The sequence below is a fragment of the Ciona robusta genome, chromosome 7, assembly GCF_009617815.1.
Source record: "Ciona robusta chromosome 7, ASM961781v2".
NCBI lineage: Eukaryota > Metazoa > Chordata > Ascidiacea > Phlebobranchia > Cionidae > Ciona > Ciona robusta.
The window spans coordinates 4,276,094-4,294,773 of NC_143241.1; the positions used below are offsets into that span (position 1 = coordinate 4,276,094).

Sequence of the window (18,680 nt, forward strand, 5' to 3'; positions counted from 1 at the left end):
ACCACTATCTGGAAATGGAAAGGTTGTTTAGATGAAGGAACAAAAGCTCCAGTTAAATTAGAAACAAATGAAACAGAGGCCTTGGATTTACTGACTGTAGAGTATGTAAACATTGAATGTTATTTTTACAAGTTTCTGTATGTTCTATTCTTAATACAGACAAGTTTTGGATAATTTTGAATTAGTCCAAGTTGAAGCTCACGGTGGGAATAAAGTTAAAGGATTGGAATGTTACGGAATTGGTTTGTACAATATTTATAGCACTTCTATTGATGCAAATTGTCCTACTATTGCATTTCATTTTAGTATATCCTGAAAATTGTCATTCATATCATGGATACCACTCCACTGATTGTCTTATTACAATCTGGAGAGAAGTGGATTGCAAAGTGAATGGTTACAGATATCCTGCCAATCTAACAACTGCTGATGCAGATGCTTTGAAATCCAAGAACTTGAAGTGAGCCTAGTTTTTAAATATAATATGAACGTCCAATATATGACATTTTTATTACAGAGCTGTAAGAGGAGATATGGAAAGTGTAAAATTAGCAGCAGATGGCGGAAATGATGATCATCAGTTAAATTGTTATGGCTTGGGTAAGTTGAGTTGTAGTATGTTTGTTCTTTCATTGTATTACAAAGAACCAATCGGTAAGGAAGTTAATGTTTTAAATCCTGTTTTAGTATTTCCTGACAACTGTGACACATATTACGGACCACACAGTGTTCAATGTCTTACAACCATCTGGGAATGGAAAGGTTGTTTAGGTGAAGGAACCAGAGCCCCAGTTAAATTAGATCATGCTGATAAAGAAGCTGTGGATTTGCTCACTGTAGAGTAAGTTTGTTTGCAGTTATCTGTATTTTGATGTAATTAACCTTTTATTTTACTAAATTGTTAACTCCAACTTTAGTGAGGTTTTGGATAATTTCGAATTAGTTCAAGTTAAAGCTCATGGTGGTGACAAAGATAAAGGATTGGAATGTTATGGAATTGGTTTGTACATTATTACCACCGTTGCTATTGGTGGATGTTGTCCTACTAATGTATTACCTTTTAGTTTATCCTGAAAATTGTTATTCTTACCACGGACCTCATTCTATTGACTGTCTCATCACAATTTGGGAAGAGGTGGATTGCAAAGTAAAAGGTTACAGATACCCTAGCAACCTGACAACTGCTGATGCGGATGCTCTGAAATTCATGAATTTGACGTAAGCCTAGTTTTTAAATGTTATATAAACATCCAATATATGACACTTTTTCACAGAGCTGTAAGAGGAAATATGGAAAGTGTAAAATTAGCAGCAGATGGCGGAAATGATGATCATCAGTTATATTGTTATGGCTTGGGTAAGTTGAGTTGTAGTATGTTTGTTCTTTCATTGTATTACAAAGAACCAATCGGTAAGGAAGTTAATGTTTTAAATCCTGTTTTAGTATTTCCTGACAACTGTGACACATATTACGGACCACACAGTGTTCAATGTCTTACAACCATCTGGGAATGGAAAGGTTGTTTAGGTAAAGGAACCAGAGCCCCAGTTAAATTAGATCATGCTGATAAAGAAGCTGTGGATTTGCTCACTGTAGAGTAAGCTTATTTGTTATTTGTATTTTGATGTAATTAACCTTTTATTTTCCTAAATTGTTAACTTCAACTTTAGTGAGGTTTTGGATAATTTTGAATTAGTTCAAGTTGAAGCTTATGGTGGTGATAAAGATAAAGGATTGGAATGTTATGGAATTGGTTTGTACATTATTACCACCGTTGTTATTGGTGGATGTTGTCCTACTGATGTATTACCTTTTAGTTTATCCTGAAAATTGTTATTCTTACCACGGACCTCATTCTATTGACTGTCTCATCACAATTTGGGAAGCAGTGGATTGCAAAGTCAAAGGTTACAGATATCCTGGCAACCTGACAACTGCTGATGCGGATGCTCTGAAATTCATGAATTTGACGTAAGCCTAGTTTTTAAATATTATATATATATCCAATATATGACGCTTTTTCACAGAGCTGTAAGAGGAAATATGGAAAGTGTAAAATTAGCAGCAGATGGCGGAAATGATGATCATCAGTTAAATTGTTATGGCTTGGGTAAGTTGAGTTGTTGTATGTTTTTTCTTTCATTGTATTACATAGAAGTAATCAGTTAACAAGGTGTTGTTTTAAATCCTGTTTTAGTATTTCCTGACAACTGTGACACATATTACGGACCACACAGTGTTCAATGTCTTACAACCATCTGGGAATGGAAAGGTTGTTTAGGTGAAGGAACCAGAGCCCCAGTTAAATTGGATCATGCTGATAAAGAAGCTGTGGATTTGCTCACTGTAGAGTAAGTTTGTTTGCAGTTATTTGTATTTTGATGTAATCAACCTTTTATTTTCCTAAATTGGTAACTTCAACTTTAGTGAGGTTTTGGAAAATTTCGAATTAGTTCAAGTTGAAGCTCATGGTGGTGACGAAGATAAAGGACTGGAATGTTATGGAATTGGTTTGTACATTTTTACCAGCGCTGCTATTGGTGGATGTTGTTCAACTATGGTATTTCTTTTTCAGCTTATCCCGAAAATTGTTATTCTTACCACGGACCTCATTCTATTGACTGTCTCATCACAATTTGGGAAGAAGTGGATTGCAAACTGAAAGGTTATAGATTTCCCAACAACCTCACCACAGCTGATAGTGATTCTTTAAAAACCTTAAATTTGACGTGAGTTTTGGTTTTAAAATAATTTACTTTTTCAATTATGATTTATGTTTACAGAGCAATAAAAGCAAACTTCGAAGCTGTTAAATTAGCAGCCGTAAATGGAGATGATGATCATCAATTGAATTGTTATGGTTTAGGTACATTGCTTTTTATTAAGCTGTGTTTTTATTTTGACGATTTGTTTTTTATTGTATATACTTTAAAAGACAACACGTATTTGTTCTTCAGTGTTTCCTGACAATTGTGACACGTATTACGGACCACACAGTGTGGAATGTCTTACGACTATCTGGAAATGGAAAGGTTGTTTAGATGAAGGAACAAAAGCTCCAGTTAAATTAGAAACAAATGAAACAGAGGCCTTGGATTTACTGACTGTAGAGTATGTAAACATTGAATGTTATTTTTACAAATTTCTGTATGTTCTATTCTAAATACAGACAAGTTTTGGATAATTTTGAATTAGTCCAAGTTGAAGCTCACGGTGGAAATAAAGTTAAAGGATTGGAATGTTACGGAATTGGTTTGTACAATATTTATAGCACTTCTATTGGTGCAAGTTGTCCTACTTATTGCAATTCATTTTAGTATATCCTGAAAATTGTCATTCATATCATGGATACCACTCCATTGATTGTCTTATTACAATCTGGAAAGAAGTGGATTGCAAATTGAATGGTTACAGATATCCTGCCAATCTAACAACTGCTGATGCAGATGCTTTGAAATCCAAGAACTTGACGTAAGCCTAATGTTTAAATATAATATGAACGTCCAATATATGACGTTTTTGTTACAGAGCTGTAAGAGGAGATATGGAAAGTGTAAAATTAGCAGCAGATGGCGGAAATGATGATCATCAGTTAAATTGTTATGGCTTGGGTAAGTTGAGTTGTTGTATGTTTGTTCTTTCATTGTATTACAAAGAAGTAATCGGTAAGGAAGTTAATGTTTTAAATCCTGTTTTAGTATTTCCCGACAACTGTGACACATATTACGGACCACACAGTGTTCAATGTCTTACAACCATCTGGGAATGGAAAGGTTGTTTAGGTAAAGGAACCAAAGCCCCAATTAAATTAGACCATGCTGATAAAGAAGCTGTGGATTTGCTCACTGTAGAGTAAGTTTGTTTGCATTTATTTGTATTTTGATGTAATCAACGTTTTATTTTCCTAAATTGTAAATTCCAACTTCAGTGAGGTTTTGGATAATTTCGAATTAGTTCAAGTTGAAGCTCATGGTGGTGACATAGATAAAGGACTGGAATGTTATGGAATTGGTTTGTACATTTTTACCAGCGCTGCTATTGGTGGATGTTGTTCAACTATTGTATTTCTTTTCAGTTTATCCCGAAAATTGTTATTCTTACCTCGGACCTCATTCTATTGACTGTCTCATCACAATTTGGGAAGAAGTGGATTGCAAACTGAAAGGTTATAGATTTCCCAACAACCTCACCACAGCTGATAGCGATTCTTTAAAAACCTCAAATTTGACGTGAGTTTTAGTTTTAAAATAATTTACTTTTTCAATTAAGTAATTTATGTTTACAGAGCAATAAAAGCAAACATGGAAGCTGTTAAATTAGCAGCCGAAAATGGAAATGATGATCATCAATTGAATTGTTATGGTTTAGGTAGATTGCTTTTTATTAAACTGTGTTTTTATTTTGACGGTACGTTTTTTATCGTATATACTTTAAAAGACAACACGTATTTGTTCTTTAGTTTTTCCTGACAATTGTGACACGTATTACGGACCACACAGTGTGGAATGTCTTACCACTATCTGGAAATGGAAAGGTTGTTTAGATGAAGGAACAAAAGCTCCAGTTAAATTAGTAACAAATGAAACAGAGGCCTTGGATTTACTGACTGTAGAGTATGTAAACATTGAATGTTATTTTTACAAGTTTCTGTATGTTCTATTCTAAATACAGACAAGTTTTGGATAATTTTGAATTAGTCCAAGTTGAAGCTCACGGTGGAAATAAAGTTAAAGGATTGGAATGTTACGGAATTGGTTTGTACAATATTTATAGCACTTCTATTGATGCAAGTTGTCCTACTATTGCATTTCATTTTAGTATATCCTGAAAATTGTCATTCTTATCATGGATACCACTCCACTGATTGTCTTATTACAATCTGGAAAGAAGTGGATTGCAAAGTGAATGGTTACAGATATCCTGCCAATCTAACAACTGCTGATGCAGATGCTCTGAAATCCAAGAACTTGAAGTGAGCCTAGTTTTTAAATATAATATAAACGTCCAATATAAGACATTTTGTTACAGAGCTGTAAGAGGAGATATGGAAAGTGTAAAATTAGCAGCAGATGGCGGAAATGATGATCATCAGTTAAATTGTTATGGCTTGGGTAAGTTGAGTTGTTGTATGTTTGTTCTTTCATTGTATTACAAAAAACCAATCGGCAAGGAAGTTAATGTTTTAAATCCTGTTTTAGTATTTCCCGACAACTGTGACACATATTACGGACCACACAGTGTGGAATGTCTTACAACCATCTGGGAATGGAAAGGTTGTTTAGGTGAAGGAACCAGAGCCCCAGTTAAATTGGATCATGCTGATAAAGAAGCTGTGGATTTGCTCACTGTAGAGTAAGTTGTTTGCAGTAATTTGCAATTTGATGTAATCAACGTTTTATTTTCATGAATTATTAACTCCAACTTTAGTGAGGTTTTGGATAATTTCGAATTAGTTCAAGTTAAAGCTCATGCTGGTGACAAAGATAAAGGATTGGAATGTTATGGAATTGGTTTGTACATTATTACCACCGTTGGTGGATGTTGTCCTACTATTGTGTTACCTTCCAGTTTATCCTGAAAATTGTTATTCTTATCACGGACCTCATTCTATTGACTGTCTCATCACAATTTGGGAAGAGGTGGATTGCAAAGTAAAAGGTTACAGATACCCTAGCAACCTGACAACTGCTGATGCGGATGCTCTGAAATTCCTGAATTTGACGTAAGCCTAGTTTTTAAATGTTATATAAACATCCAATATGTGACGCTTTTTCACAGAGCTGTAAGAGGAAATATGGAAAGTGTAAAATTAGCAGCAGATGGCGGAAATGATGATCATCAGTTAAATTGTTATGGCTTGGGTAAGTTGAGTTGTTGTATGTTTGTTCTTTCATTGTATTACAAAGAAGTAATCGGTAAGGAAGTTAATGTTTTAAATCCTGTTTTAGTATTTCCCGACAGCTGTGACACATATTACGGACCACACAGTGTTCAATGTCTTACAACCGTTTGGGAATGGAAAGGTTGTTTAAATGAAGGAACCAAAGCCCCAGTTAAATTGGATCATGCTGATAAAGAAGCTGTGGATTTGCTAACTGTAGAGTAAGTTTGTTTGCATTTATTTGTATTTTGATGTAATCAACCTTTTATTTTCCTAAATTGTTAACTCCAACTTTAGTGAGGTTTTGGAAAATTTCGAATTAGTTCAATTTGAAGCTCATGGTGGTGACAAAGATAAAGGATTGGAATGTTATGGAATTGGTTTGTACAATATTTATAGCACTTCTGTTGGTGCAAGTTGTCCTACTATTGCAATTCATTTTAGTATATCCTGAAAATTGTCATTCATATCATGGATACCACTCCATTGATTGTCTTATTACAATTTGGAAAGAAGTGGATTGCAAAGTGAATGGTTACAGATATCCTGCCAATCTAACAACTGCTGATGCAGATGCTTTGAAATCCAAGAACTTGACGTAAGCCTAATTTTTAAATATAATATGAACGTCCAATATATGACGTTTTTGTTACAGTGCTGTAAGAGAAGATATGGAAAGTGTAAAATTAGCAGCAGATGGCGGAAATGTCGATCATCAGTTAAATTGTTATGGCTTGGGTAAGTTGGGTTGTTGTATTTTTGTTCTTTCATTGTATTACAAAGAACCAATCGGTAAGGAAGTTAATGTTTTAAATCCTGTTTTAGTATTTCCCGACAACTGTGACACATATTACGGACCACACAGTGTTCAATGTCTTACAACCATCTGGGAATGGAAAGGTTGTTTAGGTGAAGGAACCAAAGCGCCAATTAAATTAGATCATGCTGATAAAGAAGCTGTGGATTTGCTCACTGTGGAGTAAGTTTGTTTGCATTTATTTGTATTTTGATGTAATCAACCTTATATTTTCCTAAATTGTAAACTCCAACTTTAGTGAGGTTTTGAATAATTTCGAATTAGTTCAAGTTGAAGCTCATGGTGGTGACAAAGATAAAGGACTGGAATGTTATGGAATTGGTTTGTACATTTTTACCAGCGCTGCTATTGGTGGATGTTGTCCAACTATTTTATTTCTTTTTAGCTTATCCCGAAAATTGTTATTCTTACCACGGACCACATTCTATTGACTGTCTCATCACAATTTGGGAAGAAGTGGATTGCAAACTGAAAGGTTATAGATTTCCCAACAACCTCACCACAGCTGATAGCGATTCTTTGAAAACCTCAAATTTGACGTGAGTTTTGGTTTTAAAATAATTTACTTTTTCAATTAAGTGATTTATGTTTACAGAGCACTAAAAGCAAATATGTTAGCTGTTAAATCAGCAGCCGAAAATGGAGATGATGATCATCAATTGAATTGTTATGGTTTAGGTACATTGCTTTTTATTAAACTGTGTTTTTATTTTGACGCTACGTTTTATTGTATATACTTTAAATGACAACACGTATTTGTTCTTTAGTGTTTCCTGACAATTGTGACAAGTATTACGGACCACACAGTGTGGAATGTCTTACCACTATCTGGAAATGGAAAGGTTGTTTAGATGAAGGAACAAAAGCTCCAGTTAAATTAGAAACAAATGAAACAGAGGCCTTGGATTTACTGACTGTAGAGTATGTAAACATTGAATGTTATTTTTACAAATTTCTGTATGTTCTATTCTAAATACAGACAAGTTTTGGATAATTTTGAATTAGTCCAAGTTGAAGCTCACGGTGGAAATAAAGTTAAAGGATTGGAATGTTACGGAATTGGTTTGTACAATATTTATAGCACTTCTATTGGTGCAAGTTGTCCTACTATTGCGATTTATTTTAGTATATCCTGAAAATTGTCATTCATATCATGGATACCACTCCATTGATTGTCTTATTACAATCTGGAAAGAAGTGGATTGCAAAGTGAATGGTTACAGATATCCTGCCAATCTAACAACTGCTGATGCAGATGCTTTGAAATCCAAGAACTTGACGTGAGCCTAGTTTTTAAATATAATATGAACGCCCAATATATGACGTTTTTGTTACAGTGCTGTCAGAGGAGATATGGAAAGTGTAAAATTAGCAGCAGATGGCGGAAATGATGATCATCAGTTAAATTGTTATGGCTTGGGTAAGTTGAGTTGTAGTATGTTTGTTCTTTCATTGTATTACAAAGAAGTAATCGATAAGGAAGTTAATGTTTTAAATCCTGTTTTAGTATTTCCCGACAACTGTGACACATATTACGGACCACACAGTGTTCAATGTCTTACAACCATCTGGGAATGGAAAGGTTGTTTAGGTGAAGGAACCAAAGCCCCAATTAAATTAGATCATGCTGATAAAGAAGCTGTGGATTTACTTACTGTAGAGTAAGTTTGTTTGCAGTTATTTGTAATTTGATGTAATCAACCTTTTATTTTCCTAAATCGTTAACTCCAACTTTAGTGAGGTTTTGGATAATTTCGAATTAGATCAAGTTAAAGCTCATGCTGGTGACAAAGATAAAGGATTGGAATGTTATGGAATTGGTTTGTACATTATTACCACCGTTGTTATTGGTGGATGTTGTCCTACTAATGTATTATCTTTTAGTTTATCCTGAAAATTGTTATTCTTATCATGGACCTCATTCTATTGACTGTCTCATCACAATTTGGGAAGAAGTAGATTGCAAAGTCAAAGGTTACAGATATCCTGCCAATCTAACAACTGCTGATGCAGATGCTTTGAAATCCAAGAACTTGACGTGAGCCTAGTTTTTAAATATTATATAAACATCCAATATATGACGCTTTTTCACAGAGCTGTAAGAGGAAATATGGAAAGTGTAAAATTAGCAGCAGATGGCGGAAATGATGATCATCAGTTAAATTGTTATGGCTTGGGTAAGTTGAGTTGTGGTATGTTTGTTCTTTCATTGTATTACAAAGAAGTAATCGGTAAGGAAGTTAATGTTTTTAATCCTGTTTTAGTATTTCCCGACAACTGTGACACATATTACGGACCACACAGTGTTCAATGTCTTACAACCATCTGGGAATGGAAAGGTTGTTTAGGTGAAGGAACCAAAGCCCCAATTAAATTTGATCATGCTGATAAAGAAGCTGTGGATTTGCTCACTGTAGAGTAAGTTTGTTTGCAGTTATCTGTATTTTGATGTAATTAACCTTTTATTTTCCTAAATTGTTAATTTTATCTTTAGTGAGGTTTTGGATAATTTCGAATTAATTCAAGTTGAAGCTCATGGTGGTGACAAAGATAAAGGACTGGAATGTTATGGAATTGGTTTGTACATTTTTACCAGCGCTGCTATTGGTGGATGTTGTCCAACTATTTTATTTCTTTTCAGCTTATCCTGAAAATTGTTATTCTTACCACGGACCTCATTCTATTGACTGTCTTATCACAATTTGGGAAGAAGTGGATTGCAAACTGAAAGGTTATAGATTTCCCAACAACCTCACCACAGCTGATAGCGATTCTTTAAAAACCCTAAATTTGACGTGAGTTTTGGTTTTAAAATAATTTACTTTTTCAATTAAGTGATTTATGTTTACAGAGCAATAAAAGCAAACATGGAAGCTGTTAAATTAGCAGCCAAAAATGGAGATGATGATCATCAATTGAATTGTTATGGTTTAGGTACATTGCTTTTTATTAAACTGTGTTTTTATTTTGACGGTACGTTTTTTATTGTATATACTTTAAAAGACAACACGTATTTGTTCTTTAGTGTTTCCTGACAATTGTGACACGTATTACGGACCACACAGTGTGGAATGTCTTACCACTATTTGGAAATGGAAAGGTTGTTTAGATGAAGGAACAAAAGCTCCAGTTAAATTAGAAACAAATGAAACAGAGGCCTTGGATTTACTGACTGTAGAGTATGTAAACATTGAATGTTATATTACAAGTTTCTGTATGTTCTATTCTAAATACAGACAAGTTTTGGATAATTTTGAATTAGTCCAAGTTGAAGCTCACGGTGGAAATAAAGTTAAAGGATTGGAATGTTACGGAATTGGTTTGTACAATATTTATAGCACTTCTATTGATGCAAGTTGTTCTACTATTGCGATTCATTTTAGTATATCCTGAAAATTGTCATTCATATCATGGATACCACTCCATTGATTGTCTTATTACAATCTGGAAAGAAGTGGATTGCAAAGTCAAAGGTTATAGATATCCTGCCAATCTAACAACTGCTGATGCAGATGCTTTGAAATCCAAGAACTTGACGTGAGCCTAGTTTTTAAATATAATATGAACGCCCAATATATGACGTTTTTGTTACAGTGCTGTCAGAGGAGATATGGAAAGTGTAAAATTAGCAGCAGATGGCGGAAATGATGATCATCAGTTAAATTGTTATGGCTTGGGTAAGTTGAGTTGTTGTATGTTTGTTCTTTCATTGTATTACAAAGAACCAATCGGCAAGGAAGTTAATGTTTTAAATCCTGTTTTAGTATTTCCCGACAACTGTGACACATATTACGGACCACACAGTGTTCAATGTCTTACAACCATCTGGGAATGGAAAGGTTGTTTAGCTGAAGGAACCAAAGCCCCAATTAAATTAGATCATGCTGATAAAGAAGCTGTGGATTTACTTACTGTAGAGTAAGTTTGTTTGCAGTTATTTGTATTTTGATGTAATTAACCTTTTATTTTCCTAAATTGTTAACTGCAACTTTAGTGAGGTTTTGGATAATTTCGAATTAGTTCAAGTTAAAGCTCATGGTGGTGACAAAGATAAAGGATTGGAATGTTATGGAATTGGTTTGTACATTATTACCACCGTTGTTATTGGTGGATGTTGTCCTACTAATGTATTACCTTTTAGTTTATCCTGAAAATTGTTATTCTTACCACGGACCTCATTCTATTGACTGTCTCATCACAATTTGGGAAGAAGTGGATTGCAAAGTCAAAGGTTACAGATACCCTAGCAACCTAACAACTGCTGATGCGGATGCTCTGAAATTCATGAATTTGACGTAAGCCTAGTTTTTAAATATTATATAAACATCCATTAGACGACGCTTTTTCACAGAGCTGTAAGAGGAAATATGGAAAGTGTAAAATTAGCAGCAGATGACGGAAATGATAATCATCAGTTAAACTGTTATGGCTTGGGTAAGTTGAGTTGTTGTATGTTTGTTCTTTCATTGTATTACAAAGAAGTAATCGGTAAGGAAGTTAATGTTTTAAATCCTGTTTTAGTATTTCCCGACAACTGTGACACATATTACGGACCACACAGTGTTCAATGTCTTACAACCATCTGGGAATGGAAAGGTTGTTTAGGTGAAGGAACCAGAGCCCCAGTTAAATTGGATCATGCTGATAAAGAAGCTGTGGATTTGCTCACTGTAGAGTAAGTTTGTTTGCATTTATTTGAATTTTGATGTAATCAACCTTTTATTTTCCTAAATTGTTAACTCCAACTTTAGTGAGGTTTTGAATAATTTCGAATTAGTTCAAGTTGAAGCTCATCGTGGTGACAAAGATAAAGGATTGGAATGTTATGGAATTGGTTTGTACATTTTTACCAGCGCTGGTATTGGTGGATGTTGTCCAACTATTGTATTTCTTTTCAGCTTATCCCGAAAATTGTTATTCTTACCACGGACCTCATTCCATTGACTGTCTCATCACAATTTGGGAAGAAGTGGATTGCAAACCGAAAGGTTATAGATTTCCCAACAACCTCACCACAGCTGATAGCGATTCTTTAAAAACCTTAAATTTGACGTGAGTTTTGGTTTTAAAATAATTTACTTTTTCAATTAAGTGATTTATGTTTACAGAGCAATAAAAGCAAACATGGAAGCTGTTAAATTAGCAGCCGAAAATGGAGATGATGATCATCAATTGAATTGTTATGGTTTAGGTACATTGCTTTTATTAAACTGTGTTTTTATTTTGACGCTACGTTTTTTATCGTATATACTTTAAAAGACAACACATATTTGTTCTTTAGTGTTTCCTGACAATTGTGACACGTATTACGGACCACACAGTGTGGAATGTCTTACCACTATTTGGAAATGGAAAGGTTGTTTAGATGAAGGAACAAAAGCCCCAGTTAAATTAGAAACAAATGAAACAGAGGCCTTGGATTTACTGACTGTAGAGTATGTAAACATTGAATGTTATATTTACAAGTTTCTGTATGTTCTATTCTAAATACAGACAAGTTTTGAATAATTTTGAATTAGTCCAAGTTGAAGCTCACGGTGGAAATAAAGTTAAAGGATTGGAATGTTACGGAATTGGTTTGTACAATATTTATAGCACTTCTATTGGTGCAAGTTGTGCTACTATTGCGATTTATTTTAGTATATCCTGAAAATTGTCATTCATATCATGGATACCACTCCATTGATTGTCTTATTACAATCTGGAAAGAAGTGGATTGCAAATTGAATGGTTACAGATATCCTGCCAATCTAACAACTGCTGATGCAGATGCTTTGAAATCCAAGAACTTGACGTAAGCCTAGTTTTTAAATATAAATTGAACGCCCAATATATGACATTTTTGTTACAGTGCTGTCAGAGGAGATATGGAAAGTGTAAAATTAGCAGCAGATGGCGGAAATGATGATCATCAGTTAAATTGTTATGGCTTGGGTAAGTTGAGTTGTAGTATTTTGTTCTTTCATTGTATTACAAAGAACCAATCGGTAAGGAAGTTAATGTTTTAAATCCTGTTTTAGTATTTCCCGACAACTGTGACACATATTACGGACCACACAGTGTTCAATGTCTTACAACCATCTGGGAATGGAAAGGTTGTTTAGGTGAAGGAACCAAAGCCCCAATTAAATTAGATCATGCTGATAAAGAAGCTGTGGATTTACTTACTGTAGAGTAAGTTTTTTTTCAGTTATTTGTGGGTAGATGTAATTAACTTTTTTGTTTTCCTAAATTGTTAACTCCAACTTTAGTGAGGTTTTGGATAATTTCGAATTAGTTCAAGTTAAAGCTCATGGTGGTGACAAAGATAAAGGATTGGAATGTTATGGAATTGGTTTGTACATTATTACCACCATTGTTGTTGGTGGATGTTGTCTACTAATGTATTACCTTTTAGTTTATCCTGAAAATTGTTATTCTTACCACGGACCTCATTCTATTGACTGTCTCATCACAATTTGGGAAGATGTAGATTGCAAAGTCAAAGGTTACAGATACCCTAGCAACCTGACAACTGCTGATGCGGATGCTCTGAAATTCATGAATTTGACGTAAGCCTAGTTTTTAAATATTATATAAACATCCAATAGATGACGATTTTTCACAGAGCTGTAAGAGGAAATATGGAAAGTGTAAAATTAGCAGCAGATGGCGGAAATGATGATCATCAGTTAAACTGTTATGGCTTGGGTAAGTTGAGTTGTTGTATGTTTGTTCTTTCATTGTATTACAAAGAAGTAATCGGTAAGGAAGTTAATGTTTTAAATCCTGTTTTAGTATTTCCTGACAACTGTGACACATATTACGGGCCACACAGTGTTCAATGTCTTACAACCATCTGGAAATGGAAAGGTTGTTTAGGTGAAGGAACCAGAGCCCCAGTTAAATTGGATCATGCTGATAAAGAAGCTGTGGATTTGCTCACTGTAGAGTAAGTTTGTTTGCATTTTGAAAACTGACCAATGGTCATCCAAGGTCACACCAAATAACAAGACTTCTTGCTCCAATGCATGTAATATGAGAATGACACTTTGGCACACACTCAGCTTATATAGGAACACAAAATCACTCAAGCATAACATTGAACATAGAGATTGAGAAAGAAATTATTAGTAAAATAATTGTTTAGACAATGGTGATGCCTTTGGGAGTTGACGTAGAGGTCCGATAAACATAAAATCTTATTGAAGTAAATAATAAATATCTTATAAAATAGAAGATTAACAAACTCATTACGTTTTTTTTAAGTTAAACGAGCACTTTGCAAAACATTAAACAAAGAAATAGATGACACGCTTTGTTTTGTTAAAATATCAGCAAGTTGCGATTTAGAATCAACCCACTGTAAACATAAGAGTTCATTGTTTTGAATCATTTCCTTCAGCATAGCGATGTTAATTCGCAGTCTTTATTCCGTAACGTTTTTTGTCTGTAACCGCAACATACAATGAACGATTGTCTGTAAATGCTTGAATTGGTATTCTCTTGGTAGGTTCCTCGCCGTAGTATAGTTCTGAAATGATATAAGATAAAAATACTACAGCCTCAACTGCATCACGCGCAGCAGTTGCCTCTGCTGCCAGTGTGCTTCTGGTGACTCTTTTGATCCTCTTGGATTGCCAGGCCAAAATATTGCATTTGTTGTTTGTACCAACGAGAAATATCAGATACGCTCCTTGGCTACCTCCATCACGTAAATTTCCAAATGCTGCATCCGAATAAACCACCAGCTTCAGTTGACCAAGATCACCCAAAGGTGCAAACTTAATCTTCATTTCTTCATTGCGTAACTTGCAAATAAATTTATTGCAATGTTAGATGTCTTTTAATGTAGCTTTGGTAAAATTCGTTGCTCACAAACATCAAACACAAACATCAAATGAAATGTCAGGTCTAGTGTGTGTACTAACCCATAGCAATTGACCAATTTTGCTTTGAATTAACTCTTTTTCTGCTACAGTAACCTCATCATTGATTTTGTTTCGTCGATGAATGTTAAACTCAATGCATTTCAAGGATTTTATGTAGGAGGATTGACTGACAGTTATATAGCCAATCCATTCTTGCAACTCTAACCCAATGTACTTAAACTGTTCAGTACTTTCATTTCCTATCTTGAAGGTTTCATAGAGTTTTTTAATTACACTATTCTTAAATTTTTCATTTCCCACCCATAGGAAATCATCAACATAGACGCAAACAATGCCCTGAAGTACATTATTGGTGTGGTAAATAAACATTGCAGAATCTCCCCTGGATTGCTACCCACCAGAATTATTCATTAAGTTTTTAACTCTTTCAAACCATAAGCGGGATCCAAATAATATTGGATGGACAGTTTGCTTCACTTGAAGGTTTTAAATAAACAGCACGCTCTACAAGTTCTCCTTGTAAAAATGCTGTCTTGATGTCAATACTATTGACACGCTATTTCATTTGTTGTGCCATACTTAACATAATACGCACCGCTTCCTTGGAACATGTTGGGGATTCTCTTTGTAGGTTCTCCTTTCTTATCTCAAAACCTCTAGCGACCAACCGAGCTTTAGGTATCGTTTCATCACCAACCTTCTTCATTTTACAAACCAAACGAACAGAAATACAATTTTGATCTTTTCTACTTCATTATCTTTCCAACTTGTTAGTTCCTTCTGCTTTGCTTTAATAAAAATATCATTGTTTAAGATGAAGGATTCTTCAGTCTGTTTTACATTGGTTTCGACATGTTCATTGGTTTCGTCAGTAATATGTCGAAGTCCTGTTACTTTAAAAAAATCTATCCATGTACGTTTGCCACGAACCTCATTAGGCAAATCATATTCAACAGTATAAGAATTTTTATACTTTCCTGTGGCTTTACCGGCTCTACTTAAAAAAAATTGTAACTTCCTGTTATACCCCATCTTCCTTGACAAATTTAACCTTATCTTCAGCCTTCAGTTGTGGTTGTTGTACTATTGTTCTTGTTGATTGTGGCGCCGGTTGAACAACTTCTGGTTGATCTTCGTCATCACTTTCATCATCGCTGGATTCTTGGATTGACGGTTTAATCGAAGGGTTTTCTGTGGTGTTTTTGGAAATTGGATTAGATACTTTATTGTGTTCATTTATCCTTGACACTCTACAGCTATGTGGCTTTACATATTGACCCCCATGTCTTAGAAAAATGACTGCCCCATCTTGACCCAAAACCTTTACTGGGCCTCTCCACAATGGAGAATCATCATATTTATAATATACTAGTTGACCTATGTCATACTTATCACCGGTCTGCTGAGTTTTTCTCCTCAGAGCTCTCCGAATCTTCTCAGACGATTCAGCAGAAATGAATGCTCTCCTGGCTGCATGGAGAGCGGATAAATGTGCAGCAACATCTAAACTTTCAGCCTGTCCATTAAAAGCGGGTTGTTTGTCAGTAAGGGTGGTAGGTAAATTAATGTTTCTGCCAAAAACATGCTGGTAAGGGCTAAAACCAAATCGATTTACAAGTGCATTCTTTGCACTTACACTCCACGCTACTGCAGCTTCCCAACTGCATTTTTCTTCATATTTTATTTTTGTAACTATATTTGATAGTAAGATTATGCCTCTCACAAAGGCCATTACTCTATGGTGAATAGGATGCTGTTGTTACCACAGTTATATTAAAGTTGTGACACATGTCATGAAATACAGCATTGTTAAACTCCCGTCCATTGTCGCTAAAAACCTTCTGCGGAGCTCCAAACAAACTAATCCAATTAGCCATAAAATTTTTAACAATAACATTTGAACTCTTTGGCCGAATTACTGATGCGTTGCTAAAACGAGTGAACGTATCAATCATGTGAAAGTACCACACATTGGGCTCTAGTTCATGTAAATCCATGGCGACAGTGTCGTTGAAATCGGACCCCCAAGACAATCCAACAACAGGCCTTGCTGGTGGTTTTTTGTGTCTTTGGCATGTATCGCATGATTGTACAACATCCAGAATTAAATTTGATTTTTCTGGTGTCGCTGATTTTTTATTGGTAGTATATCAATACAATAATGCCGATTTTATTGGTAGTATATCAATACAATAATGCCCGTTCACTGGCGCCCACTTACGAAGAGGCGGGGAGGCGCCGCCCCCCGGTGTATTTACCGTTTTCATATAAAAATTACGAAGAAATAGCTTATACGCGATGCACCGTATTTATTTTGCAATATTCGTTTTGTTTTTATTTAGCTATGCTCGTTTAACCCATTTTAGCGAGTTTCAATCAACGCGTCAAAGGGCATTGTTTCGTAAACAACACTGAAATGCAATGCGTTAAACCCTACAATGCGCACTGGGTTATTTGAACCAAAGGAATTAGTTTTTTTACTCTTTGTTTGAACCGAACGAACATTAAGCCAAGTTTTCCTGTATTCAATGCAACATTCTCCTGACACATGTGATTCTACACGTTGACCCTTATCGGCGAGTTATTTTTATGTAATAAAATTTAACTAATCTTTAGAAAATTAACTTTCTTACGTCCGGCCGACAATATATTCTTTGGATTTCTAGTTCCGAATCTATTGACAACATAAACGCCCGCTTTATTTTAACCGCATCGTTTACCTTGCGAGAACACGGCGGATAGAAAAAAGACGAAACGGGTGTGCAAACTTTTTTAATTTAAAGAAAAATGCGTTTTCCAAATACCCGCCGTATTAATTTAAACACAAAAATCGTATTAATTTAAACACACAAGTCACATGGAACCTTTATGTGGTGAATTAAAACAAATATTACATTATTATATAAAAATACATTGGTGCAAGTTTTACACATGTTAACCGTGCATAATGTAACGATGGTTTACGTCATAATAACTTTGATAAATTAATACGATTGTTAGAAAACATTTATGTTTCATGCGCTTCCATACGACATGTAAAGTTTGCGTATTTCTTTTACTCCCAATATAATTTTAAGCCAGCAATCGTGAATATTTTAAAAGCAGGTAAATCGCGATTATGCTAATTTTAATTTGTTCAAATATAACAGCGAGCGACGCTAATGTAAATTGGAACTAACACATAGTCTCAGTAAATTGGAACCGAAACATAGTAATATGATATTACAAAGTACCCTTTCGGCCGAACTTGGACAGAGGCCAAAAAACGTCCTTTGTAGGCACCGCGCAAAAATCATAGTTTCGTGAATCCCAGTTGCAAGATATTAATTTCAATTATTTCCCCCATTTAATTTTGTTATTTAAAATTTATGTATATTTGATATGTTGTTTGGTGCTAGTGAGGAATCCTACCCCCCTTGCCTATAGAAAAAACGAGAGACTAAAAAAGGAAATGAGAAAATCATTAGACCGTAACGGTATTTCCCCATAAAAATCATATATTAGTAAATATATCATATATTATTAAATATACCGGGTTATGGTACACCTGGAGCAGCAATCTTGGTGTTGTTGGAAAGAAGAAGCGACACTCCAATTACGTATCAAAAAATATATTAAATAATCAAAGTACTTTTAGTTGGGTGGGCCGTCAAAGTTGACACGCGATAAAATAAAAAAATTTTTGGTGGACTTTTCTTAGACATCTCTTTCCTTTAGTTAACTTCAGCAACCATCCTCTGCTACCATTGAAAACTGACTAAAGGTCATCCAAGGTCACACCAAATAACAAGACTTCTTGCTCTAATGCATGTAATATGAGAATGATGTTGTAAACTGTTTATCGTGTCTGTTCACTGTAGACTTATCGCGCCTTACGCGCTCTAAGCATTGTTGCCCGAGGTTGCCTTGCCGCCGCGTGTCCTTCTTTCCTTGTGTTAGACTTATCGTGCTGCAGTGTTCACTGTATTATAGTAATAGTATGCGAAGGTTGTTGTGTTGAGTATGGATGTAGTACCTTAGAATTACGTTATATATATTGTGCGCTTTGTGTATTTAACGTTGTGTGCGTTTGCAGATGCAGTCCAATAAAGCCTATATTATTGAAACTTG

The 18,680-nt window shown here is 34.8% G+C and overlaps 5 protein-coding genes across 5 annotated transcripts; all 5 read left to right on the top strand.

Moving 5' to 3' along the window:
- Positions 1–924: 924 nt before the first annotated feature.
- On the top strand, positions 925–2,845 carry LOC149733956 (uncharacterized). Its single transcript, XM_089880749.1, has 4 exons — positions 925–1,218; positions 1,275–1,357; positions 1,445–2,511; positions 2,577–2,845. The coding sequence occupies exons 1-3, from the start codon at positions 959–961 to the stop codon at positions 1,600–1,602; spliced, it is 501 nt and encodes a 166-aa protein (XP_089736875.1). The 5' UTR covers positions 925–958; the 3' UTR covers positions 1,603–2,511; positions 2,577–2,845.
- Positions 2,846–5,452: 2,607 nt separating this feature from the next.
- Positions 5,453–7,242, top strand: LOC149733957 (uncharacterized). The gene is made up of 5 exons (XM_089881258.1): positions 5,453–6,103; positions 6,180–6,480; positions 6,538–6,861; positions 6,938–7,020; positions 7,085–7,242. Exons 2-5 carry the CDS (start codon positions 6,221–6,223, stop codon positions 7,240–7,242), a joined length of 825 nt encoding a protein of 274 aa, XP_089737384.1. The 5' UTR covers positions 5,453–6,103; positions 6,180–6,220.
- A 794-nt stretch (positions 7,243–8,036) lies between these two features.
- LOC149733958 (uncharacterized) lies at positions 8,037–9,943 on the top strand. Its single transcript, XM_089880753.1, has 4 exons — positions 8,037–8,360; positions 8,437–9,276; positions 9,341–9,494; positions 9,551–9,943. The coding sequence occupies exons 1-2, from the start codon at positions 8,053–8,055 to the stop codon at positions 8,591–8,593; spliced, it is 465 nt and encodes a 154-aa protein (XP_089736879.1). The 5' UTR covers positions 8,037–8,052; the 3' UTR covers positions 8,594–9,276; positions 9,341–9,494; positions 9,551–9,943.
- Positions 9,942–11,971, top strand: LOC149733959 (uncharacterized). Its single transcript, XM_089880752.1, has 4 exons — positions 9,942–10,617; positions 10,694–11,533; positions 11,598–11,751; positions 11,808–11,971. Exons 1-2 carry the CDS (start codon positions 10,310–10,312, stop codon positions 10,848–10,850), a joined length of 465 nt encoding a protein of 154 aa, XP_089736878.1. The 5' UTR covers positions 9,942–10,309; the 3' UTR covers positions 10,851–11,533; positions 11,598–11,751; positions 11,808–11,971.
- On the top strand, positions 11,067–18,676 carry LOC149733960 (uncharacterized). The gene is made up of 5 exons (XM_089881259.1): positions 11,067–11,133; positions 12,678–12,873; positions 12,951–13,250; positions 13,307–13,389; positions 13,477–18,676. Exons 1-5 carry the CDS (start codon positions 11,067–11,069, stop codon positions 13,632–13,634), a joined length of 804 nt encoding a protein of 267 aa, XP_089737385.1. The 3' UTR covers positions 13,635–18,676.
- Positions 18,677–18,680: the final 4 nt, after the last annotated feature.

What these genes read in the sequence shown, in the direction of transcription:
- LOC149733956 (XM_089880749.1), top strand. Translation starts at nt 959, where the DNA reads ATGGTGGTGACAAAGATAAAGGATTGGAATGTTATGGAATTGGTTTGT. An exon ending in CTGAAATTCATGAATTTGAC is followed by an intron (nt 1,219 to 1,274) that starts GTAAGCCTAGTT and finishes ACTTTTTCACAG; the next exon opens with AGCTGTAAGAGGAAATATGG. An exon ending in GTTATATTGTTATGGCTTGG is followed by an intron (nt 1,358 to 1,444) that starts GTAAGTTGAGTT and finishes ATCCTGTTTTAG; the next exon opens with TATTTCCTGACAACTGTGAC.
- LOC149733957 (XM_089881258.1), top strand. Translation starts at nt 6,221, where the DNA reads ATGGTGGTGACAAAGATAAAGGATTGGAATGTTATGGAATTGGTTTGT. An exon ending in TTGAAATCCAAGAACTTGAC is followed by an intron (nt 6,481 to 6,537) that starts GTAAGCCTAATT and finishes TTTTTGTTACAG; the next exon opens with TGCTGTAAGAGAAGATATGG. An exon ending in GTGGATTTGCTCACTGTGGA is followed by an intron (nt 6,862 to 6,937) that starts GTAAGTTTGTTT and finishes CTCCAACTTTAG; the next exon opens with TGAGGTTTTGAATAATTTCG.
- LOC149733958 (XM_089880753.1), top strand. Translation starts at nt 8,053, where the DNA reads ATGGAAAGTGTAAAATTAGCAGCAGATGGCGGAAATGATGATCATCAG. An exon ending in GTGGATTTACTTACTGTAGA is followed by an intron (nt 8,361 to 8,436) that starts GTAAGTTTGTTT and finishes CTCCAACTTTAG; the next exon opens with TGAGGTTTTGGATAATTTCG.
- LOC149733959 (XM_089880752.1), top strand. Translation starts at nt 10,310, where the DNA reads ATGGAAAGTGTAAAATTAGCAGCAGATGGCGGAAATGATGATCATCAG. An exon ending in GTGGATTTACTTACTGTAGA is followed by an intron (nt 10,618 to 10,693) that starts GTAAGTTTGTTT and finishes CTGCAACTTTAG; the next exon opens with TGAGGTTTTGGATAATTTCG.
- LOC149733960 (XM_089881259.1), top strand. Translation starts at nt 11,067, where the DNA reads ATGGAAAGTGTAAAATTAGCAGCAGATGACGGAAATGATAATCATCAG. An exon ending in GTGGATTTACTTACTGTAGA is followed by an intron (nt 12,874 to 12,950) that starts GTAAGTTTTTTT and finishes CTCCAACTTTAG; the next exon opens with TGAGGTTTTGGATAATTTCG. An exon ending in CTGAAATTCATGAATTTGAC is followed by an intron (nt 13,251 to 13,306) that starts GTAAGCCTAGTT and finishes GATTTTTCACAG; the next exon opens with AGCTGTAAGAGGAAATATGG.